The 25,673-nt window shown below is 42.1% G+C and overlaps 1 protein-coding gene across 3 annotated transcripts in view; it reads left to right on the top strand.

The window, feature by feature from the left end:
* The window catches only part of FGD5 (FYVE, RhoGEF and PH domain containing 5), a 118,365-nt gene that overhangs the window by 68,697 nt on the left and 23,995 nt on the right, over nucleotides 1-25,673 (top strand). Inside the window, exons 6-12 of one of the 3 annotated variants that reach the window (XM_082322305.1) lie at nucleotides 4,692-4,843; nucleotides 6,822-6,978; nucleotides 10,788-10,872; nucleotides 13,877-13,927; nucleotides 15,556-15,614; nucleotides 22,481-22,552; nucleotides 24,059-24,127. In XM_082322305.1, coding sequence (XP_082178431.1) covers nucleotides 4,692-4,843; nucleotides 6,822-6,978; nucleotides 10,788-10,872; nucleotides 13,877-13,927; nucleotides 15,556-15,614; nucleotides 22,481-22,552; nucleotides 24,059-24,127 — 645 coding nt within the window. Of the gene's footprint in view, nucleotides 1-4,691; nucleotides 4,844-6,821; nucleotides 6,979-10,784; nucleotides 10,873-13,876; nucleotides 13,928-15,555; nucleotides 15,615-22,480; nucleotides 22,553-24,058; nucleotides 24,128-25,673 lie in introns of all 3 variants that reach the window. The other 2 variants (XM_082322306.1, XM_082322304.1) reach the window with 2 other exon arrangements.

Below are 25,673 nucleotides of genomic sequence, written 5' to 3'. Positions count from 1 at the left end.
AATGTATTTTTACAGCACAGTTGCTAACCTTCTATGTCACCTAGCCAGCTTGGGTTATGCTATCACATGCACGCACAAACACTGGTGCAGGTGGAGGCATAAGACAGGAGTGAGATCTGTATGCTCATATACCTGTGGATGAGACTGAGCTCTGTGGCCATCGTGCCAGAGCCTCGAACTGAACGACTTCAGTTCAAACTTCTGTTCTAAGAAAGTTTTGACCCAGGAGGGAATTATATGGACTCAGCGTTTGGTACCTTCTGTGTTTAGACATGGGGCTTGGGTGACAGACTTGGAGACCTTCAGGTGCCATGATTGATTCGAGTTAGTGAGACTGCAAAAGCACTTTGCATTTGATTAATGGCTTCCCAGGCACTCAGCATCTTCAATAGTGACATAATTATTTTTTCTAATGGGTGTTCATAGTGATTACTGTTATGCTGCAGGTTTTTTATTAATCATTAGGAAGCTGGCTATCCAGGCAACTGGAATTAAATAATTTGTCTGAGAATTCATTATAATCAAAGGGGCAGGCAATTAATGACTAATTAAATCCACTGAGATGCTGTGGGAAAGGAGTGTTAATCTTGTTGCTCAGCTATGGTGGAAAGTGGACAGATACAGAGCTGTTTGATGTTAATTTGGAAAAGATGACATTTCTATAACATAATAGGTTACTTAAGCACATCAGTAGTGAACTTACTACAGCTATTCACTTCCCCAGGCACAATAAGCTGAAAGAACCCTTTGGATTCTTTCCCTTTCCCCAATCTGGATTAATTATGATGACTGAGGACTTTGAAAGGTTGCAGCTTCCTTTGAGTTAGGAAAAGCATCCAGAAGATGGATTGACTGATTTAGTTGGTTGGAAAGCCTCTGGAGTGTACGCTGGCTGAAATACGTAGTTAGATAGGCTCACACACACACCAGAAAATAGGAGCTGGAATAGCACAGCATTGGGATTATTTGTGGTACTGGGACAGGACACATAGTGGAAATCAGACCCAGATAATTAGGAAACACAATAATACTCCTTCAGAAATTTTTATGATCTTCTTTTATCCAGGATATAGTTAGTCAAAAAGAAAATTGTCATCATGATCTTTTTTTTACCTAGTTTTAGTGGCTTTTCAGAAAACAAATGCTTCATTTGTTATAGTTGCTAAAAAAACATAGTGTATGTGCAACTTTCCTTTTGGCTAGTATCTGTTAGATATTCCAGTCATTCCAGTTCATAGTGAGCCAGTGTGTACATTGCAGTTGACATTGTTACAACAGAAAAGCCAGGAATGAATCCGAGGAGACTAAAAACTGCTCTTGCTTGGAGTCATTTCCTGCTGGTGAGGAGAGAGGAATTTTGAAGTTCTTTGCCCAGAGGCTCTCCTGATTCTTATAGAACCTTACAGTAGGACCATAGTCATACCAACCAGATCCCCAGCACACTGAAATCAATACAGCAACCTTGATTGAATCAAACTGGACTATCTAATGTAAAATATGGATCCCCAGTGAAACATACTCTGTTGAGTTGCTCATACCTGGACATTAGCAAGTTTCATAGAAATCAGTTCTTTCAGACTCCTCTTTAATTACTCCATGTACTTATAAAACTTACCTAGACAGAAGCCAGAGTAATGAGAAATGCCATGGTAAATCCCAGTATGGCCCAGGGAAGTTCATAATATTGTCCCTAAAATTTCAGGGAACAGAATTGGACTTTTTGTCAATAGGTTTCATGATCACTAGATCCTGACAGAGGAAGATACTCAACCTATCCCATCCTGGTTCAGGGCTGGATAGAAACAGCTTGGCGTCTTTCAATGAGCTGTGTGACCTTGGAGGTTTCTTTTTATCAAGCCCCTGCTTCCTTTCACAGCACATTTGGCCACATCACATACAGGGGGGTAGGAGGCCAGGAAATGGTCTCTGAGTGGAAAAATCTAGCTGCCATTTCGATTAACTCATCCAGCAGAATCACCTTCTCAGTGATTGTTAGAGCAGCTGCATTTTTATTCTGATGAATTGGCTTCTATGGGCAGACAGAGAATGTTTTTAATATATCTTTGAAAAAACATTGGTTTTAATAATAACTCACTGTTTGCATAGTAGTGTGTGAAAAAATATATTCACAGCATGGATCTGGCCAGACTGGTCAGACACTAAAGCTTTCCTTCACACTAGATCCTGGGCTGAAGCAGAGCTCAGTGCGAACCTGCTGGAAGAACAACTCCTGGTGTGACGGCCTTAGTCTGACAAGATGCAACCAGGGCTTTAACACCAGCTCTGCTGTGACTAGATGCTTGGGCTTTGTATGTGGTTATGAGCTGCCTGACCCTTCATGAGGTCACCAAAAGCCCCTTTTGGGACTTGTTTTTTTCCTCAGGATGCAGTGTTAGCGTATCCATAACATGTGGTAGATTCTGGCTTAAATCAAAGTTGGTTGTTTTCCTAGTAATGCTATTTTCTAGTAGGTCTTGTGGTCTGGGCTACTGACCAGACGACACTAGATCATATCATATCAATATGGTCCCTCCTGGCTTCAAAGTCAGTGAATCTAAGTATATTCAGCTACAAAGCCCCCGTTCAAGTATTTTTAATGATGAATTTAAAAACAATACCTGATTTGAAGTACTTACTGGAAAAAAACAGCATGTGTAGGCTGGCTAGCAATAAGAGAGAATGCTACGATCCCCTAGCCTTACCTTCATACAAAAAAAAAGAAAGGAAGGTCAGATAAGGACAGTTAGTATTTTTATAAGGCAGGAAGCTTTGCAATCTCGTAGTCTGCAGCTGCTGCACCAAAACGAGTCATCAGGAGCTTTCAAACCTCACAGTTAATGTGGCCTCTCTACTGAGCTGCTGTTTTGATTATTTACTTGGTTTTCACTCTCACCCCTTTTTTCCTCATCTTGTGCAATAAAAACTCCATGCACTTCATGGCTTATTGGGATGCAGAAAAACGTTGGAAAAGGCACTCACAGAACTAGTTTCTAAGCAATTGTATATGAATGCCCAGTTTCTGCTCTCGTCACAAACTGGGATGCACTTATGTTTCTAATTGTTCACTTATTTTCATAGAAAAACTGAGATTCAGATACTTTGCCCATGAAAACCTGAATAGCAGATATGGGAAATTCAACAGTAAGAGCCCAACCTGACCCTGATGGAGGGACACACAGAGTCATCTCCTTACGGGGAACAGAGAGGAGAATTAAACCTTTAACAGTTCTGCAGGACCATCCTCAGGCAAACACTGAATGCTATACTAATGCCTTTCAATTACTTGTACTTCTAGCAATACTGAAGAAGCAGGTGCTGAAATCACACCCTTTTAATTTTATCGAATGAAGGCTGCTGCTTTTGAACACCAGATACTGCTATGAAGATAAACCATCTAGTTACAGTGCCCTAGCTCCTGGCAAATGCAGCCAGAATCTGTGGGTTAGGAACCTGCCTCATGCCACTCAGCAGCAAAGCATTAGTTATACCTGTGCACAGCATCAGCTTTCCTGCCTTGTTGTGTTGTGCATTGCCTTGCACCCCACTGCCACAGTTTGCATTCAGACCTCCACAAAGCCGAGGCAGCTTTAAATGCCTGAGCTTCTCTAGCCACTGCCTGTGAAGAGGGGGTGTGTCTGGCAGCAGCCAGCAGGGGAAATGGCAGTGGCTGGTAGGAACCTGGAAAGGGCCAGGGCACCACAGGGGCCAAAGCCTCTTGAGTGTATCCAGGTGCCAGCAAAGGCTCCTTTACAAGTCTGAAGTAAAGAAGATGGAAAAAGAGGAAAAAAAGCCTGTAGGAATCAGGCTTTGACCTGGAAACATTTCAGCATCCAGAGCTCTGGATGAAGGAGACTTTAAGCAATGTTTTCCGCACAAAATATTTGCTGTCTGCTGTTGGGATGATTTTCTAATGCCTGGGGATCTAATACAGATTATCACTGCAGTTTCAGATGGAGGCCTTATTCCTCACTTCCAGGTCAAAGCTGGGGAAACATTTTGCTATGCACTCTTAAACAGGTGCCCTATTATGCACCAGAGTTGGCTACATTTTAATATAGAGGAAATTACTCCTGTGCCCACATAATTTAAAAACCACTTCAGGATCAAAACCATTTCTAAGACGAGGGAAAAAGGTCTCAGTTAGGTTTCATAGAGAAAACGGTTTGTTCCATAGCTTAAATTTATAGCTTCTTCCTCTCTTTAAATTCAGATTTGGAGACAAGTGTTGCAAATTTTAGCACAAGACATGTAGACGTTGTTTTTCATGTCAAGCTGTTGGACCTAATGAAGTGATGGTTGAATATCATCCTTCAGTTTTAAAAATTATGTTTCTGGTTAAGAAACACTATAAAAATGAGACCAACTACACCCAGAAAAGCAGGAAAAAAAGGCAAATTAAATAAGAAGATACCAAACTCATTGTATGCATAAGGGTCTGATGGCTTGGTCAGGTGAAATGATCAATTTTGGGTTGACAGCATTGTGGAATTCAGCTGAAAATGTGTATGAATTAATAGATGGAAGAAAACATATTCTATGATCTCCTTGCTATACTGAGCACACTCTATCACTATTGGTGGCATATCTTATAGTTCCTAGAAAGCACAGTTTAGAAGTCAAGAAATTGCAATGATCATTTCAGAAAAGAGACTTTAAGTCTGTTTCCCTAATTTCTGTCTTGTTTTTCACAGGATTTCTATGAAGGTATCTTGAAAGTGCTTGGAGAAAAAGATGAAAATGAACAGGAAGAAGTTAAACTCAAGCAGGGCTTAAGTGAACTCCCTGAAATTTATGAATTACACCAAGACATCCTGGGAGAACTGGAAGAAAGAGTCCTTAAATGGTAGGTATGGAATGGCATGGTTTGATGGCCTTAACATACCCTCCACAGCAGGTGGGTGAACTCGTCAGTGTTCCCTTGACCCCACTAGCAGGAAGGCTGGGATTCCAGCAGAGATGAAAGGAGCAGAACCTGAACTACTTCGAAAGATTTTGCATAGAGGCAGGAAGGAGGTAAATGTAGAGGCTGTCAGGCTAAGAAACCAAATACTGAAACATTTGTGCAGTGCATAGCCCATGTCTCCAAAATGGCCCCGTCAGTCAGTGTGAGGACAGCCTGCTTCATATGCATTATCCTCTGATGCCTGTTCATAGTCATCACCAAGCGGCTTCACACTCATGGCCTGAAGGTCACAGACTCATGCCATGGGAGGCAGGAACAGCAGACATCAGAATTGATCCTAAAGAACATCATCTGCTTACAGAAATCTACATAGCAACTGTGTAGCTCTCAGATAAGGGACGGCCCCTCGCTCCCAGCGCCAAGGCAGGGCTCTGCACAGGCTAGGCTTCCAAGCCAAACAGACACTGGCAGCCTGCTGAGGGACTCCACCTAAGCCAAACATCCTCACAGGGTGAAGTCTTTCCATAAGAGAATAAGACCATGCCTAGGACAGACAAAGCTCCAAAATTCATTCAGTTAAGGAGACCTTTGACTTAAGCCAGGATGCCAGGCCCTAGTCTATCAAACTGCTGAAATAAGAATGTCTAGGAGAAATTACCAATGCAGACCCAGGCTGACTAAACCTACAGCAACCAGCAGAGCCCCGGCCTAGATTGAATTACGCTGGCTCTGACAGCTTATGATAGACCATGCAGCCCCACACCTCCACGCTGCTGGACTCCAGGAGGCAGTGGTCACTGGCAGTGGCTGATCCTACTCCAGCACTGCCACTGAGCAGTTAAGGAAGTCAATTACATCAGGAGAACTTTTCAGTAACAATCCTAAATGCAGGGCATAGCTCTCCGTGTCAGCCCTGCACTTTCAAGTCAAAGCACAGAACAAGGAAAGAAAAGGCTAAAGGGAGCTGTACATTGGTTCGTGTCAACCAAGGGACTGTTACGAATGGCAGACAGACTTCAAAAATTTCATCAATGATTTATGGTCTATACACTCATAACACAAACAGAAGTGTTTTCAGCTGGGATCTAAAATGACTTGTGTCCTAAAGAAGTCACAGCCCTAATCTAGCAGCATGCTGCCCGTTCCTTAAGACAAAGGGGACACAGCTGGAAATGCCCTAAGATTCTGTCCAGAAACACTCTGTGGCACTGGGGAAAAAAGAGAGCTGTACTGCAAATGCTGCCAACACATGGCGTAGGGCTGCGCTCGTACAGGTTCCCAGGTCACCACCACCCTTGAACCTTCCAGTAAGTCCTTCCCTGTGCCTGCGCTCCCCCAGGCACTGTTGCTCTGACATCCTCAGGAACTCATGTTCCTCTCTTAACTATGATTACTCTTTTGTGATCTCAGATTTTGTCCTATTCTCTCCTTGTACATGCTTCATAAATATTTCAATACTGTGCAACTGAGTGCTGAGACAGATGGTGGTGGGGCAGTGCTGAGAAGGGGGCAATGAAGGAGAGCTGAAGATATGATGTTACAACTGAAGACGTTATAGTATCCCCCACAACCAGTGCTCAAAGCACTGCAGCAGCTGAAAGGTCTGTTTAGAGAAGTGGAAGCTGTGTCCAGAAAGAAGACATCCTACCCACTATGGACACACAGTGCTGCCATGGCAAAGGCAGAGCCGAAGGATCAACCCCTCATGGTGCCTGTTCTACAGCAGCCCATTTTGTTGTCCACTATGTCATTGAAGCACTCCCTCTTTCCTGCCATTTAACCTAGACTTTAGCTGCACAATGTCCTTAGCCACTGTGGGTTTAATACAGTTTAATACAGTGAGAAAGATGTATGGCTCTTCTTCTTTAATTTTTATTTATTTATTTATCTGCTGATTCTTTTCTTTCTGTGGCCTTAGGGAGGAACACCAGAAAGTTGCTGATGTTTTTCTCTCCAGAAAATCAAGGCTGAATCACCACACAGCATACATTATGCAGTTTGATAGGAATTTGGCTTTGCTAGATGAAACCTGCCTTAAATATTCCCAACTGGCTACCATAATTCAGGAGTTTGAGGTAAGGCTCCCATGTTTTTTTACTTGCACTAATGCGTGGTTGTACCACAGGGCTTACTCAAAGATATTTTTTCTGCAACTCCACCAGTGTTCACATGGGGTAGAATGGGAGAACAGCTCTCTTCACATATCCTGGTGCTAAAGCTGAAGTGAGCTGTTCACGTGTGCATGATGTGTTTCTGTTCTGTGTCTGTTGCCCACACAGCCCTGTGTGTGCACACAGAATGTATGTTTGTGAATCTACAGATCTGTGAGTATATTTTGCTGAAATATATATGCACATAGTGGAGTAGTTTCTCAGTCACATATTAACTTATCAAGCTCTTTGAGGATGTGTTAGAGTTCATAACTATTATTATTACCATCTCTTCATATTTTCTCTTCTTTCACTGCATTTTCCACCCTTTCTTTTGTACTGGGTCTGGCCAGGATGAAGTTAGGGTTAGCCTGTATAGGTGCGTAGCTGCTGGCAGCGACCAACCCACATCATCTTTACAATTGCATTTTTCTGCATAAATGCCTGTTAACTGCTTCCTCTGTTTACAGAGGATGTTGTGACAGGCAACACTGAACTGCACAGGAAGACACAAACTCCACTGGCCAGACACATACAGGGTTCTTTTCATCTCAACTCCCTGAATGGTCTGTAACCTCTAGAACTGTAACCTCTGGCCCTGTAGCAAGAAACATGTGTTTTCCAGTTGTGTTAACTCAGTCATCTGTGCTGAATAACTAAAAAACACCATCAAGATACATGTGACAGAAATTCCATGATTCGTGATTACATTTTAAACTACTGGCAATGTGGCCACTTCACATAATTTCAAAAACATAAACCCATATGTGGATGGGAAAGTTCAGTTGGGCTACACTGACTCTATTGAGCTAAAATGGTTAAAAAATGTCCTGTTTTACTGTGGGTCTAGAACCCCTGTTTCTTACAATGTTTACTTGGGTGGCAGAGGGGCTGTAAGGATAAATTAGCAACCGGACCTTAAAGGTTATTTAGAGTGCAAGCTCTATGAGGTATGGATTGTGTTTTTCTCTGCAGCATATGTGAAATATTAAGGATAACAATTAATTTCAAAAGACATTTGGAAGTCAGCATTTACAAACAGATACCTTGCAGTCACCACAATTATTTCCTGTTAGCAGCTGAGGGGAGTTCTGATGGCTCACACTGCTCTGAACATGCACTTGGCAAATGCAAGCTATCTGCTGAGAGCCTGTATTCCCAGCATCCCTCCCAGCCACAGGCCTATACACTTCTGTCTTAACTATCAATCTCTTATTTCTAAGAAAGCAGATGAGGCTTTCCTAGGATGAGATCAGCAGGATTTTGCCCTAGAATCAGTGAGTTCTGTAACTTCTTGCCCCCTTGTATGCATGCATGCATGCATACAGACACAAATGAGGGGGCAGTGTCTCTCAGTCCTTTCCTATTGCATTTTTTTAAAGCATGACCACTATTAACTTTCCAGTCTAATAACACAGAATTTAGGGCCTCATCTTGTTTCTGTCACCTTTGACTTGAGTATGGGTGACTGGCAATGCTCAGCAGAACCCTGAATGCACATTTGGTGAGAGCAGTCAGCCAATTAGAGGAGTAATACAGTAACATGAAACACCTCTACTGCCTTGGAAAATGCTGTCTCTTGCCAGCCTTCCTTTAAACAGTTAGATTCCTGTTCTCCTTTTGTCCCTTCACAAGTGGCAAACACTTCAGAAATGTTGGTCAATGAACACTGAAACCCCATGAAACTCGACTGAGTTTTGGACTCAGACCTTGTAAGGAACCTACTGGTTTTTGTGCCACTCCTCTCAGGTCCTGTAAGCTTCTGTTTCTTGGTGCCTCTGGAGATGTGGAGACTTTTGAGGATTGAGTTTTGTGGCTTACTGTTGTTTTTGCAGCAATGTTGTGACACCTTTAACAGATATAAAACAAGTTTCCTATTTTAATTGAGCCCTTATAGAACAGAATCATCTAGGTTGGAAAAGACCCTTAAGATCACTGAGTCCAACTGTAAACCTAACACTGACACTAAACCATGTCCCTAAGCACCACATCTACATGGATTTTAAATACCTCCAGGGATGGGGACTCAACCACTTCCCTGGGCAGCCTGTTCCAATGCTTGATAAAACTTTCAGTGAAGAAATTTTTCCCAATATCCAATCTAAACCTCCCCTGGCACAACTTGAGGCCATTTCCTCTCGTCCTATCGCTTGTTACTTGGGAGAAGAGACCGACCCCCACCTTGCTACAACCTCCTGTCAGGTAGTTGTAGAGAGAGAGGTCTCCCCTCAGCCTCCTCTTCTCCAGGCTAAACAACCCCAGCTCCCTCAGCCGCTCCTCATAGGACTTGTGCTCCAGACCCTTCACCAGCTTCGTTGCCCTTCTTTGGACGCGCTCCAGCACCTCCATGTCCTTCTTGTAGGGAGGGGCCCAAAACTGAACACAGTACTCAAGGTGCAGCCTCACCAGTGCAAGTACAGGGGGACCATCACTTCCCTGGTCCTGCTGGCCACACTATTCCTGATACAAGCCAGGATGCTACTGGCCTTCTTGGCCACCTGGGCACACTGCTGGCTCATATTCAGCTGGCTGTTGACCAGCACCCTCAGGTCCTTTTCCATTGGGCAGCTCTCCAGCCACTCTTCCCCCAGCCTGTAGCGTTGCATGGGGTTGTTGTGACCCAAGTGCAGGACCTGGCACTGAGCCTTGTTGAACCTCGTACAGTTGGCCTCAGCCCATCGATCTAGCCTGTCCAGGTCCCTCTGTAGGGCCTTCCTACCCTCCAGCAGATCAACACTCCCGCCCAACCTGGTGTCATCTGCAACCTTACTGAGGGTGCACTCGATGCCCTTGTCCAGATCATTGATAAAGGTATTGAACAGAACTGGCCCCAATACTGAGCCCTGGGGAACACCACTTGTGACCAGCTGCCAACTGGATTTAACTCCATTCACCCCAACTCTTTGGTCCTGGCCATCCAGCCAGTTTTTTACCCAGCACAGGGTACGCCTGTCCAAGGCATGAGCAGCCAGTTTCTCCAGGAGAATGTTGTGGGAAATGGTGTCAAAGGCTCTACTAAATTCTAGGTAGCCAACATCCCCAGCCTTTCCCTCATCCACTAAGCAGGTCACCTTCTGATAGAAGGAGATCAGGTTAGTCAAGCAGGACCTGCCTTTCATAAACCCATGCTGACTGGGCCTGATACATGGCAACATGCAATGGGTCAAATCTAAAAGGTAAAGGTAAAGAGAAAAATGCTACTTCTTTTCCATGTGTGTGTTAAATCAGATCACAACCTCACTTTATTTTCTTGTAAACAGTCTCTGGACATTCAGTTCCAACTCAATCACAGGGACATGCTTTGCTGTATTTTGCTCAATTCCATGTCTTGAAATAAGATGCTAAAAAGTTGCAGGCTGAAGAAACTTTCAGCCCAAAAAAGGACAACGATGACAAGCTTCATTGAGATCTGATACCTCTGTCTTCAGATGCCACCCTAAAATCTTTATCCAGCCTTTACCTTCTAAATGGTATTTGCTTTCCTCCCTTCTTCCTCGGAGTCCAAACTATTTTTGAATGATGCCATAGGAAATAAACTGTTTACAGTACTTCTTTATAGTCACAAAGGCAATACCCCCTAGCAAGCTGGGTAAATTTCAAATGGTTCAATGGAGTTTGTGCATGCAACTGGTATCAAACTTTCATAGTACACATCAGGTGGAGATGACATTTTGCTGCTGAGCTCACACATCCCTGATCTTTGTGTTTCCTTTCCCTTCCATTGAGGACAGCAGAGCTCTGGTGGCAGCCCTCAGAGTGTGAAACACCAGCTTTTGAAAGTAGTGCAGCGTGTCTTCCAGTATCGTGTGCTGCTCACAGGTCAGTAAAATCACTCTCAAAGGTACTCAATGGAAACCCTCCCATGATGTTCTGTGCCTCCACTGTGCCACATGTTGATGCCAAGACAGCTAAAATAGGGCTGAAGCAGTGTGGGATTTCCTGGGAACTTCAATATGCTTAGTACAGGCTTCAGGAAATGTCAGGGAGTCTGGGAAGGAGCAGGCACTTCTTCAGCACAACCATGCTGAAAGGTCACAAAAAAGTGTAAAGCCATTCCTTCTCAGCTTTTTCTTTCTGTGAATTAGGAGAGGCAGAGTTCAGCCTCATTGCCAACAAACAGCTTTGATTTTATTTATGTCAAGGGCAATTATCAGAAACAGTAGAGGACAGCAGTCCCCAGCAAGGGGACTCTGCACTACATCCTATATGACAGTGGCAAGCACCATCTCCTTCCACTCCATCAGCAAGGCAGTTGTACCCAGTACTGCACCGTAAGCCCTGTGTACAGTACTCCTAAGGCTAGTGATAATTTTAAGTCAAAATCCCGGTCAAATTTCTCTGCATTGTAGAAGGCAGAGATCCAAATTTACATTAACAGCACATTTACAGGTTATACATTTACAGTAACACCTTCCCTTTACCTTCGGGACCATATATATCACTCCCACCTGGAGTCTCTCCAAGGGGGGTTGTGTTCCCTCTGATGGCTCATTCTATGCAAGCCACAGCAAATCTAGCAAGTCTGAGCCTGTGAGGGGAGCAAACTTTCTGGAGCAGGATGTGGCCCCTAGAAAGAATTGTGAAGTTTAGGTTTGTAACTAATGAACTGGTTGGGGAAGGAAATGGCGAAATGTAATAATGAATTTCAGTGTTGTCAAGTAATTTAGTCAGATCAGACCACAAAAGAGCAGGGATCCATAGACATAGATGGAGAAATGCTTTGGGAGTATGTGTATGTGTGGGTGGAGAGGGATGCAAGATGAGTTATGCGTGGGACAGTAAAAAGGAAGCCATAAACTCTGCCCATACTCAACAGATGATGAAGGGCACAGCATATTAGAAGAGACTCCTATAAATGCAGCAGAACAAAGTGACCATATGAAATTTTTATTCACAGCACAGATTAGCAGCAGTTTCATCTTGCTCCAGACACTTTGATCAAGGATGCAATTCATTATTCACAGCTGGTTTTGCTTTTTTAGTACTAGCAATACAAATGAACACCGGATGCCAATAGTAGGCCTTTTTATCTGTCTGACTTGCTTGCCTCTCTGGGTGTGTCCACATTAAGGGCAACTTTCCAGACTTGCGGGTTGCAATACTTAGTAGTCTCACATGATCCTTACAGTGTTTTTTTAGTGCATGCACACAATACTGCATCTAAGAAAAAGGACTTGGCATGTCCCTGTCAGGGATGCCCCCACTATACTCCATCTTCTCGGCCCATTTCTGTGGTCCACAAGGTAAATGGAAAACATGAAGCATGGTATTTTGTGAGAGAGCTGGAAGGGTTTCAGTGCAGCTCCAGTGATTGGATTCCATCTATCTTGATGCAACCTGAGCTCCTCCTTGTCCCAGGTACTGGCACTAACTGGGAAAATGAAAGTTTTTGTGTGTAGTGAGGTAAGATCTGCTAGATTACGATATTCCAGAAAACAGGTTTACTGCTTCAGTTCTTCACCTCAAGAAACCAAGTGCCTCTTTGCCTGCTAGGACAGGGTGGGTCTGGAACAGTGCAGACCTTCAGATTCTCTAGACAGCGTAACAAAAAATTAAAATATGCAGGTGTACTTGTGTGTTCAAAACTGGCTGTTTCTACCAGATAAGGAAGGGTATTTCATGAGGATATTGGTTGCCAATTACTGCACTACAGCCAAAAGGAGTTGCCCACTCAGTTAAATGTCCATAGCCAAGGACAGAGCTTGCAGCTATGAAAAGGAACACTAATTATTGCCTGGTAACACCGCACAAGCCCTTCCTGCCTGCCTGAGTACAGGCAGATGCTTTCCTGAATGCACATAAGCCAGGTAGATTTCAGGACACCAGGGAGGGCACAGCACTAGAAAGAGAAATGTATATGGATAGGACATTCAAGGGAACGGCTGTCCATGCACAGCACCATTCTCAGCACAGAGGCCTAGTTCTTGGATGCAGAATTTAGGAGCCTGGGTTCATCAGAAAGATAAGAGTGCAGGATTTCAGGATTAGGGTTTTAAAATGGTGGTAGTCATATACTACAGTCATTAAAAGCGTAAAGACCCAGACACAGAACAGACAGATGATCCAAGGCAAATAGTCCAAATAAAATTGACAGGTTAAAGGTTAGTATATAATGCAAATATAATTTCTGTAAATGTAAGTCATATTGTGTGTATTTTACAGAACCTATTTTCAGAATGTGATTGAGTTCAGTAGTAATCATTGAACTCTGCATGTACAGAACCAGAGTTTCCTTCCTGTGTCTATAAAATGCATATAATTCATTTACTATAAATATAGAAAATCAGTCATTACAGCCAACACCATTCATTCAGATGAGAAAATAGAATTCATTAGAAGAATAGTTATTTGTAAAGTGGTGCTACTCAGCAATTCTCTTGGCTGAGAAAGAAGGAAATATTTTTGTCACTCTGTTTATTCGTTTATACCTGCCAAGTTATGTGATGAGTCCAAGTCTGTATCAATGCTCTTGCATTGATTCTCAAAGCAGAATGCAGTCAAAGATGAGTTTTGCTTTGGAAAGAGGCTATATGCACTTAATTATTTGGGAATAAAAAGTGATATGGGACATTACTGTGGATGCTCCATCCCTGGAAGTGTTCAAGGCCAGGCTGGATGGGGCTTTGAGCAACCTGGTCTAGTGGAAGGTGTTCCTGCCCATGGCAGGGGGCTTGGAACTAGATGACCGTTAAGGTCTGTTCCAACCCAAACTATTCTGTGATTCTATGATTAGGATTTTATGTTTTAGCTAATAACACTGAAAATTATGTGGATCTGTATTCTGATTACTGGATGTCTGTGTTTGTTTGTTTATTTTCTACAGATTACTTGAATAATCTTTGCCCTGATTCTACAGAGTATGAAGCCACACAAGGTAAAATGAAATGGGTAGAACAAAAATTCTGCTTTGCTAACTCTGCTTCTAAAGAGGTACAGGATCTGTACTGGTAGTATATGGAAGAGGATTATTTTCAAGATTTTGTGTTAATAGGTTAATATTTTTATATATATATGTTAATATTTATATATATATAATGTGTTAATAGGTTAGATGTAAGATCTATAAGAACTGATTACTAATTTAGACAAATTATTTAGGGCAAGAACCCTATCTTTTTTTCATTGAAACTTCTTGGGCTTCCTATGGTTTTGACACGATGAACTTACAGAAGAAGAAATTATCATTTATACAAGCATGGTGCAGATATTGTAGTTCTGCCCCGGGCATCAGGGAAATCCTAGTCCTCTTTGGCTCTGTCCATAGTTGGCGTGGTCATTGTAAAGTCAACTGGGATGGCTCCACCTGCTTGTTTGTGTGCCATTATCTATGGTATGCCTGCTGTGCTCCGTGAAGTTTGGAGAAACCCAGGAGGTTTTAACTGTATATCTGTATTCTGGATTCCTTAAGCCTAAGTAAACTTGAAAGACATTGCATAAAAATCAGTTCTGCACAATCAAGAAGAAGATATCCACATGTTCAGCTGCTAACACCATCCTTTCCAACACATCAGATGGATAAAGCAGAAGTCTCTTACTCCCACTGAAGTCAAAGCCAGGTTTAGCTGTGGCCTCAGTGGGAGTAGCTTCCAGGCTGGAGTAAGCAGGAATAACATTGTATTAATGAAACCAGTTTACTTCTCTGTTACACTGAGTGTAAAACCAAACCAACTCCTAGCAATAAAGTCTGTGCCTGACTGAAGGTCAGTCTGTTCTGACCGAGAGTAGAGTCTTGTGCAAGATTTAGGACCCAGTGGGACTACAGCTATACCAGTGATTTAAACAAGGCCAAGGCAGATGCTCAAGCCCTATGGCCACAATTGCCTGTCTTGGCTGTGGTTAGCACATGCTTGTCACATTTCTGGCCAGCAATGGCTGGCTTGCTCCCAGATTACGCCCAGAAACAGATAGGATGCCCTGTTCCACAGGGGAAGAGATCTGAGATAAGGACCTGAGCCATGTTATGTCACTGCTCTTAGGGCCAACATGCCCTGGCCCAGGTTATTTGCCAGTGGAGAATCCAGGTGTTAATTCACGTCACCACTTCATACACACTTCTGTCAGAAAGGGATGACCTGTCCTCTCCCTCAGCAGTAAGGGGAAACCGGTCACCTTAGATTGCCATGCTTTTGGATGGCTAAAGCTGGGTTACATTAATCTCTCCCTATCACAAGCTCCAACTGTCGAAAGTCTGCAACTAGAAAACATCACAAAAAGATTTTGTGCCATGCTAGGTGCTTAAAAGGGACCTCATGAGCTCTCTTGGTCAGCAAAAGTATGATGCAGAGTTTCACACAAGAGAATGATGAAGGGAAGGGGAACTGACAGCACTGTGCTTAAATTTGCTGGGCAGTTGCATTCTGAGGGTGCCAAAGAAATTAAAGGAGCTGCTGCTGGGGATGTTGTTTGCTTTTTTTAAAAGATGCCTTTGCAAACAGAAGGGATTGGCGTTATTTTCCTACTCTTTTATGTGATTTATGGTGTTTGTTTTGCTTCATCCCTCAGCTGCCTTATTCATTGTTTCTGAAATCACAGACCGAGCCAACGACAGCATGCTCCAAGCGGTGAGTCCTACCATGACACATGCTCTCCTGACCGATAGTGTCTTTTCTGCACATCTGCTGAAGTGAATGCATATCTCTGCTAAATTCTGAAGCCTCCTCCAGGGTGAGACTCAGGGGTTTATACAGATCTGGTTTACAGTATTGCAGATATGGAGTAGGTCTATGGCCTTTAGTGCAGCTGTGCAAGATGTAAGTCACCGTAGCAAGCAGCACGAAGTTTTTTTCCCTCTTGGGATTGCTGAAATGGTGTGTGGAGCAATGAAGTGAGAGACAGGAATTTTCATGGTTCTATTTCTAGCCTGGGATGGTTTTAGATATGAAATGTTGAAGACATCACAAATGTACTGTCAAAGATACATTCTGAGCTCATTTACATAATTTTTCCATAATTCTAGAATCCCATTTTACTTCAGAATAGGTCATGGTTTATAGTCTTGCAAATGATCACACAACCAAATACACTGGCCAAGACTTTCATAGGTTAGAGCTCATGTCTAAATTCAGATTTAGGTATCTAAATAAGTTATATAGTTTTCCAAAGTAATGAAGAGTTTCTGTAAGGTCAGTGTGATTTATTAATATTGCTTACATGATAGTAGAGTTCTAATTTACTGGCAAAGATAGCCTGCAGATAGCTGGTCTTATGATCATTTGTTTCCAAGGATCTAGGTGTGATTTTTGTCTAAGATGGTAGGAGTTTTCTATTGACATCAGTAAGAAGCAGTACTGGGAGGCATAGGAGGCAGCAGAGACTGTCAGACACAGGATCCAGCAGGTTCCAGAGGAATTCAACTTGGTGGACCTCTAGGTGACAACTAAAGGTAGTGCCTTTCTTTTTGTAATACTAGCCACCCACACCTGCAGCTAAATTCTCTCCTGAGGTCCACGTTTGCTTTAGCTGCACAGACCTAGCATTCAGCTCAAGTAGTGAGAAAGAAGTACCTACAGTCTTCGCAGTCTAATGAAATGTTGCTCACTAAGTCCGTAGTTTCAGAATCATTCTGTAGAGTGGCCACATTACATTTCTTTTTATGATAAAACTCTAGGTCTGTTTGTTAGACCTAGAGAAAATAGTCATAATAGAGCCCAAAATTTCAAAAAATGCCGTTTCTAAGCACTTGTTTTCAAGGCATTTAGATTACCAAGGAGTACGTGAAGTTGCTAAGGAAGATGTTGACTATCATGATGTGGTTTGTGTTCAACAGCATGCGTGTTAGAGAACAAAGCACCTCATTCCAGGCATCCTGCATTTCATCTAATAGTTAGTAGTTACACTGAAGTGTTTCTTTCTCAAAAGATGTCTCATCTGAAGCATTTTATCATTGCATTGGGTCACAGGGATTTCAAGTGATTGGAATGTATCATATCTTTTGGGAAGCTTTCACATTTTATTTCTCATTTGAACAGTGCTGAATTTAACATCCTGCATTGGGATTTTGTTGTGCATTTGCTAAATAAAAAGATCTCTTTGGCATTGCAAACATCCTTCCCTATGGTTAATTACAGATGGCATTCAATTCACTTCTTTATTATTTCATTTACTAAGCAGAGTGAGGCTTGTTAATAATCACTCAAGTACCAAAACACAAAATTCAAGAGACAAAGAGAAAAAAACACCTGGGCATCAATGCAGACAAAGGGAAGAAATGAAATGTCAACCCTTCTTAGTAAAAGCTTGTTTGCAGGTAGGATTTTAAGGTTGAAAGAATGAATGCACAGGAATTGTTAGGGAAAGACACATGCTGGAGGCCACTACAGCTACACACCAGCACTGCTGACTCATCATATTCCCTTTATCGCCTTTGTCCTCTGGCTGCAGTGGAGTGGAAGCACTGGGTGAAGCAGTGAATTCAGACTGTGTGACATGGTAAAAACGCAGTAGGTCAACTAGATGAAGGATGTTTTTTGCAACAGCTTGGGAGGTAAGAATGAAAGTCTGAAAACCCAAGGTGCCCTTCATCTTTTAAAACTGAAGCTTTCATGCTTTGTTCAGAGAAGTGGAAGCATCTGCTTGCAGCAAATGAACCCAAGAGCCAAGAATGTCAACTTTTGCTCACATCTGGAAATCTCGGCTGCTCAGGTTTAAAAGCCATGTCTCTGATACGTGTGCCAAGGTCATAAATGGATCCCGTGTGTTCATGGGCTGTTTCAGAGCACCAAGTTCAGTGATGATCTCCTCATGGCCAGCGACTGACAAAAAACAAGCCTTCTAATATTTGTATCAGAAAGGGATAAGTTGTAGCTAAAACTACTTACTATCTCCTGAATAGAGAAACCTGTCTTCATGGATCTGCCTCCTTCCCCATCTGATTGATAGCTAGAAACTGAGACTGAGGCTCTGAACCTGCTTCTCCGGAAGCCAGGGGCAAAATTACCACAGACCAACATGAAGTCCAACTGGTGGGTTTCTCGTTTTGTGCAGAGATGATCTCAAGCCATGATGACAGATCAAGATTTTGAGCATTCTGAAGTTCAAGGTTTTTAAGGTCAAAACTCAAAATTCAGACCTGCATTTTCACTCAATGCAAACTTAAAAAAGCTTGGACCTATTGATTTGGTTTAAGTCCATTTCTGCTTTTCTGCTCCAAGCTTCTCCACCCCCAACCCCATCCCGGCACATCTACCTCAGAACACATTCCCTCTTTATACAACAATGTCAGCCCATTTGCTGTGTTGATGTGGCTCTGTGACAACCCAAAACCTTCAAACCTTCATTTTAAAGACAGCACTTTTTTTACTCCTCCTGATTGCTAAGAAGTTCCAAACGTGGATCATGTGTAAACAAAGCAGCACACTGCTTCAGCAAGCAGACAGCCTCAGCACCTTTGCTGAGTGTAAACTATCAGCTACACTGATCTCTTTGGTTGCTTACTCTCAGCTTTATTTAAAGATGCTTCAGGTATCAGCACAAACTATTCTGTCATCAGCTATTATAGTAGATAGGATGGGGACAAAAGTTGGGAGGGAAGTCTTTGTAGGTGAAATGGTAGTTGCATTACAGCCAAACGTAATGGTGAAGGAGGAGAAGGAAAGGAGAGAGAAAGAAGCATAACAGAAAAGCAAGATGCAAGAAACAATGATGTTCACACAGACTAATTTGGAGTGATGATGTTCAGCATTGACAGCAATAACCAGTAGTTAATTACTACATATACACTATTCTGTTACCAAAACAAAAGAACAGATGTAGACTGCAGGGAGATGTGGTCTAACAAGCCTAGAGTTTTATCATAAAAAGAAATGTAATCTGGCCACTCTACAGAATGACTCTGAAACTATGCACTTACTGAGCAAAGTTTTAAACAGGTTTGATTCTCATTTTCTTTCTCCTCAGGAAAAGAATTTATAATCATACTTTTCCATTATTAAAGCATTCTTTGTACCAAAATAATAAATATTTCACCATAAAACTGAGATCTCAGGAAAAGTTGCCACAGTAATCTCAGAGCTTTAGGGATACCTGTATTAGAGGTTGAGAACTGTAAGAGCTCAGTTCCTAACAGATCACAGTCACACATCTTTTTCTGGTATCTGTGCTTCCTTAGATTTCACTCAGATTTATGGGAGATGTGTATGAATACTTTTCTGAAGTTAGAAGTATACATAAGTGGCCAAAATCAAATTTGCTGTGTTGCATTACCACGCAATGATTTTATATCTCCACTAAGCCATGCTTTGATTTGAAGAACATCACCATATCATTACAGACCATATAATAATTGCTGTTAATAATGTCTGTTTTGGAACAATTTCATCACAAATTCCACATAGATTTTTACACTTAATTTTTTATCATATCATCAGAGCACATCTGCTCTTTTTCAAAACCGTGGCCTGGAAGAGATGAAACAAAATTTCCTTCTTTCCCATCTGTGTGAATGCTGTGGGTTTTGTGGAGGTGCAGGTTCATGAGAATCAAAGTTCAATATTCTGCCAAAACAGAGGTTGTCCTCCTGAATTAATATCCCATCCACAAAAGCCACAACCAGCAGTTCTTTTCTTTCTCTCAGATTTTAAAAAATGCAAAGAATTTAAGAAGTTTTACTCTAATTACAGAACAAACTGAACAATGCCACTCAAGATAGAGCATTAATAACTTGTCATGTACCTGGTTGCAGTTCTAAGCAATAATTTAGACTTGGCATGTACCTGGAAGGAGGAAGATTTCTGCTGCCACTTATCAACTCATCAAACTACACTCCAAGAATTTGACAGGAGCATTGAATCATGATCTACATTTTCTGCAGAATATCAATGATTCATTATTAGCTTTTTTGTTTCATGATAATAACACTTCAGCAGTTTTTCCCTGGGAACTATTAACCCAGGATTTTCAGACACACTATGATATTAACTACCTCCACTGCATTTTCATCAAGTAGGAAAATATTATTCGCAATTTACAGATGTGCAGAGGCATAAGGCATACCATCACTGCATAGCATTAAGTCTATCTGTAACTCTAGGAGACATTCACTACTTGAACGAAGCAGGGTTTGTAGTGCTCTCTGAACTTCTACAATCTGTTAGAGGCTCTGAGATGCAAAGAGCTATAAATCATTGTTGCTATTAACAGCTGGTGAATTCCTTGGGGAGGTGTTCCTTCTGCATAGACATAAGGATAATATGATAGAAGCTGCAGTTCCCTGCTAAAATGGCCTGAGAAGGATTTCAGCCACCCACATCTGCAGTATTAGTTGGGTGGAGCTTTGTTTTAATTTTTCACTAGTAGCTTGTGAAGGATATTTGAAAGGAGAATTATGATAGTTTTAAGGAGAATGAAGAAAACTATATAAACAGGGAGTTTTAGGAGAACTGTAGGGAAACTATACCCCCCTCAGCTGCCCACATTCCCAGATAAATCACTGTCCTTCACATGTGATGGCTGTTTGACTTCCTACAGGAAATGAGTTTGATACATCTCTGTCCATTTCCTGGTGAACATGTGTCCGTATTGCAAATGTCAGCATTACAACAGGCGCCTCTGCCAGCAGTCCCCAGAAAAGCTGAGGTGTATCTGAGCTGCAGCAACTTCTCTCGCTCTTGTAGAAACCCCAATGAGTAGTACTAGCATTGGCCACGAGCGTGATCACAGGAGGGCACTGCCTTTTCTGCGGATGAAGACCGTGTTTCCATTGTGGAAGCTGTCAATTTGACAAGTTTTGCTAGGGCTAAAACACCCTTTAGTGATGGGAAAGTCCTTTGCAAATGTCTTTTGCAAATGTCAGCTGTCCCATGATCCCTGGTATTTCCTGTGCTATTAGTTTATATATTCTGTTTCCATTTTGCTGGCCTATAGTATTTTAGAAGTGACCTGAAAAATTCCATTTGTTACTTCCTGCATTGCAAAAGAGATACTTGACAGCTGAAATTCTTGAAAATGTGTCAAGTGACAGTTATATTGTATGGTCACAATGCAGCCCTGTGCTGGTCAAGGCTTGTAGGTGTTTCCATATGTTTGATATGCGGTTACTGATTAAGAACTAAACTTAATATCATGCTAAACAAGTGTAATATTTCGCCAGGGCAGTAACATATGGAGGTATTTCAGGCTTATCTCAAAAAGCAAGCTGAAATAGGTACATTAATTGTGTTAGCTGAAATCCAGGCTAAATTAGCCTTGACAGACCATCATGTTGACATGGATATGCCCCTTCTGGTATCTGTGATAGCTTTCTTAATTAGCTGATTCTGTAGACAGCACTGATTTGTATCAGGCAGATACATTGTACGATCTAATTGAGTCTAACTAAGCCCAGGGGTATCTTAATGCCAGTCAATGGAGCATAGGAAAACAGAGCATTATCTGTCATAGCAGAAAAGTATAGTCAAAGGCTGCCAGGTCATGAAGCTATATCAAATATGGTCCTTAGTCTGTAGTTTATCTGGGTGTGCAACTGAGGATTTAGGATACAACGGCTAACTTAGACAAGAGACTCCTAATTTTTAGACATATTCTAGTGATGACTCACTGCTGCTGTGCAGCCCATTCTACTGTTCTGACCAGATAAAACCACAGCTGAATCCTATGTACAAGCCTCGGTTTTAGCAGCCTAACCTCCTAAATGGAAGGAGATTTGAAAAGACTCTAGCAATATTGCAAAGGTACAGACATCCCTTCTTCCTCCTTTGTATACTCCTTCAATACCATCTTTTTTATGAGAGCACAGGCTTAGCTAGATTAATCTTATTTACCATCTTCATAGATAAGTTCATGTCACATGTCAGTGCCCACTGACTGACTGTGCTTTAAGGCCAGATAGGCAGTTAATAGTATCAGAGTTTGATAATGAACTTCCTGATCTTTGCAGAGCATCAAAAGAGAGATGCAGCTTCATTGCCTGCTTACTAGTTAACCTTCTAAATACCCTACTGCAAAGCCATCAATCTGTTATCACAGAATATAAACCTCCAGATAATCCTAGCAACAGTCTTACAGTATCAAAGCATGCTTTGGATTATCTGTGTCATGACACTAATGCACAGGCCTTTGGAGCAGATACTGTACTTTGTCTCTGCTTCCAGTTTATTAGTTCCCAGAACAAGAAAGTGAGCAGAGGCGAATGTATAAATACTGTATGGAGTTAGCAGGCCCTTTTGAAGGTGAACTGAGGTATCATCAGAGGTAACAGGAGTGTAGAAGGCCACAGAAGATATGAATGCAGGTGATGAAGTTTTATAAAACCTGTAAGGCTGGAAGAAGACTTTCTGGGCCTAAAATCCCTGGGTTCAGTTCTCTCTGAAACCTAATTCTGTAATACCACTTTTAGAGAAATAAAATGGTGGGGAGAGGTGAGGGAAGGTTTGCCTGCTTGTCTAAAGAACAGTCACCATGCGGTCTCCTAAACGCTGTTTCTCTCCCCCAGGAAAACTTGCAGAAGCTGGTACACATTGAGCACAGTGTGAGAGGGCAGAGTGGCCTCCTCCAGCCAGGAAGGGTGAGTGCTGCAGGCAGACCTATGCTGATAAGGGCATTGTTTCCGTCCAGCTATATCTCTGATTGTGTGGATGGCCAGATTTCAGATGTCTACAGGTGTTGTTTACTGAGCTACTGTGATAAGAGTTGAAGCACTGGTTTGTGTAAAAAGCCATCATTCTGGCAATGCGCAAAGAGATGTGCTGAGAGCCTCAGGATGGGGAAGACATGCATTGCCCCTGCTTTTACACAGAGCAGCCATTCAACTTTTCACTCCAGCTGTCCCAGCCACCCCATGTGTAGTGCTGTTTTCCTCCCTATATACTCCTGTTGAAAGGTTGCAACACTAGCAGGAATCACTTGCAGCCTGGAAAGGCTCAGAGTTTTATTTGGCTGGGTAAAAGCCTTAAATCAGGGGAAATCATTTGTTTTCAAATTTTTATTCTCACCATTCCCCAGTGGTGCTTTTAATGCAAGACATAATTTTTAAGCAACGCATGAACAGAAATGTGGGAGAGTGTATAGCTCTGTCTTGCCATCCACATCAAATGCAAATTTCTTCTCCTGGCTTTCAAACCTATCCAGTTTCCTCAGCTCCAACCTGCCTCTACACTTCAAAACATTTATTTCTTGAGTTCTGCAACTCTAAATTTCCCTTCAGTCCCCCAATATCTTCAGCAAAACTCGTGAAGCAATTTTCAAGACATGCATACTCGTAGCGTAAAAATCTTCATCAGCCAAATACTGCAGCCAATCTCTTTTTTTTTCTCTAACATCAGTAGTCTCACTTGCCCTTGCCAGGTAATGCTTTAACAAATTCTGCAAAGCCCAGCATACAGAATTCGTGGGATTGGCCTCTCTCATTATAAATTGTTCTAGAGTGGAAAACTACACCAGATTCTATTCTCCACCAAAAAGAGTAGATGACTGTTAATCCACTGAAGTAGTTCAGTTATTCTAGAACTTTTCAAATGTTATTGCAATCAAGTTCTAGTATACTGGTTTAGCTGCTTACATACATAGTCCTTTCTATATGCATAGTTAACAATATGGACTGACAAAGTATTGTGTTTGCAAACATGAACAGATTATGTATGCAGGCATACTTACGTGGATGTAGCGTGCTGAAACCTGCGGTTTCAGCTTTTCTTTTTGGTCTGTCTATTTTAGAGGATTTTTAAAGACAAGAGTTCTTTTCTGAAGCCTGTTACATGTTAGCTTTGCAATCTGCGACGGTCACCTCTCAGCACAGTCCACGGTGCAGAAGCAGTGGGCTGAGGACAAGTGGGTTTCCAACCCATTCAGTTCTGATACAAATGCAAGCCATGAAGAGCAGCAGGGCGAAACCAGGCAAAGACTAAGCCAGATCATAAGGAGTAAGGCTAGAAGCAAGTGTTGAGGTATCTATCTCTTCCTGTGCTAATGAAAGCAGTTAGAGTAGCTCTTTCCCCAGGAAGAATATTCTCTTTCCTCAATAAGATTCAGAATGAGAAGTCTCAGGATTACAACCTGCTGTTTTCTCCTTCAGATCTTTGTTAAAGAGGGAACGCTGATGAAAGTCTCTGGCAAAAACAGGCACCCTCGGCATTTGTTCTTGGTAAGATTTCTTTTATGTTTTTACTGCCTCTCCCGTATCTTCTCCTGCACTTATGTAGCCCTGAACCCTGGCAGAAATTTTCAGGCTGCAAGTCATTTAACCATCAGCAGTGATGTGGTGAGTCAGTTTCTGTTGCTAACAGGGCTGTAGCCCTTTCCACACATGTCCCATTGGCCCTGCATACAGGAATACGGGCTGTGCAGCCCTCCACACACACGCCACAGCGACATACAGCCTTGAATACGCCATAATTTTGCAAAGGACTGCAAGTTTCCAAGGTGATCAGGAGGATGGGAGCTACTGAATACTTTCAGCAATTAGGCTTCACACTTGAAAGTCCAAACCTAAGGCCTCAGGAGATCTGATTAGAAGCAACAGAGAACACCCTACTGCTAAAGTTTGTGAAAGCTTTCTTTGGACTCACTTGAAGCTCAAGGACAGGGTTTTAGCTCCTGCTGTCCACATCTATGTATATTACCTGATAACTGTGTACATTGCCTTGGTATAGTCCCTCTGAACACACACCTCCAGCTTTCTGTTGATTAGAGTAACGGTTTTCAATGATAGCTTGCAAACTTCTTCTAAGATAGTTAAGAAAAATGAACCTTTCATCAGCTGGCTGGAATACCCTTCACAAGAGTCCACAACCCTACCACAAAAATTGCAAGTATTTGCAAATCAAAACAGATTAAAACCCACTGTTTTGGAGATATGCTATTAACACTCACGCTTTCTGTTTTGCATTACACACTACATTGAACACTTAGTTAGAGGGGATCAGAGACTCCAGGCTCCTGAACTCTGTTCCTAACTTTTCAGGTAGCTTATTGCGTAACCACAGGCATTTTTATGCATTTATCGGTATGAAGGGGAAAATAATACTTGCCTGTGTCTTAGGAGTTTATTATCTGCTTACCTGCTAATGTTTGAAAAATTCTTTGGAGCGCCTTCCCAGAAAAGAGCCATAAAGAACTGAGCATTACTGCTGCTATTAACATTAAAGTACTGTTTGCAGAATTTATTTTAAAATAAATGGCTTATATACCTGGAATACGTATTTGCTGTGGCATCTGTAAGTGCTGACAGCTTTTCACCCTGGGACCATTGTGAGAAGGAGAGATGGCGTATTGCAGAAGTCATACATTTTGCCATTAATTCTTCTTATTTCTCCCTCTTATTAATATTTCCTATTTGTGCATCAGTGGATGCACAAGCTTCTTTGCCTCCTCAATCATGTATTGCAGTAGTAATCAAAGATCAGATGGGATGGTACACAGTGCTGGCACTGTGCTTTTCTGATGGCTTCATTGGTTTCTGTGAAAATTCAGACTTCCATGTATTGAAAGTGATGGATTTCACCTAAATCTTCAAATATGAGATTGCTGCAGTGCTGTTTCACTGAGTTGGCATCAATGGACTGTAACAACAGTAATAAATGTCAAAATCATGACTTTGTTGCAGCCAAGGGAAAATGGCCATGCCAGAATCTCCAGGAACTGGTCTTAAGAAACAGTGTTCTCAGGAGTTCACTCTGAAGCCTACTGAT

Source organism: Platalea leucorodia, assembly GCF_965183815.1.
Source record: "Platalea leucorodia genome assembly, chromosome: 9".
NCBI classification, from domain to species: domain Eukaryota; kingdom Metazoa; phylum Chordata; class Aves; order Pelecaniformes; family Threskiornithidae; genus Platalea; species Platalea leucorodia.
The sequence above is the reverse complement of the archived record's forward strand: the minus strand, read 5'-3'. Positions and strand labels throughout refer to the sequence as shown.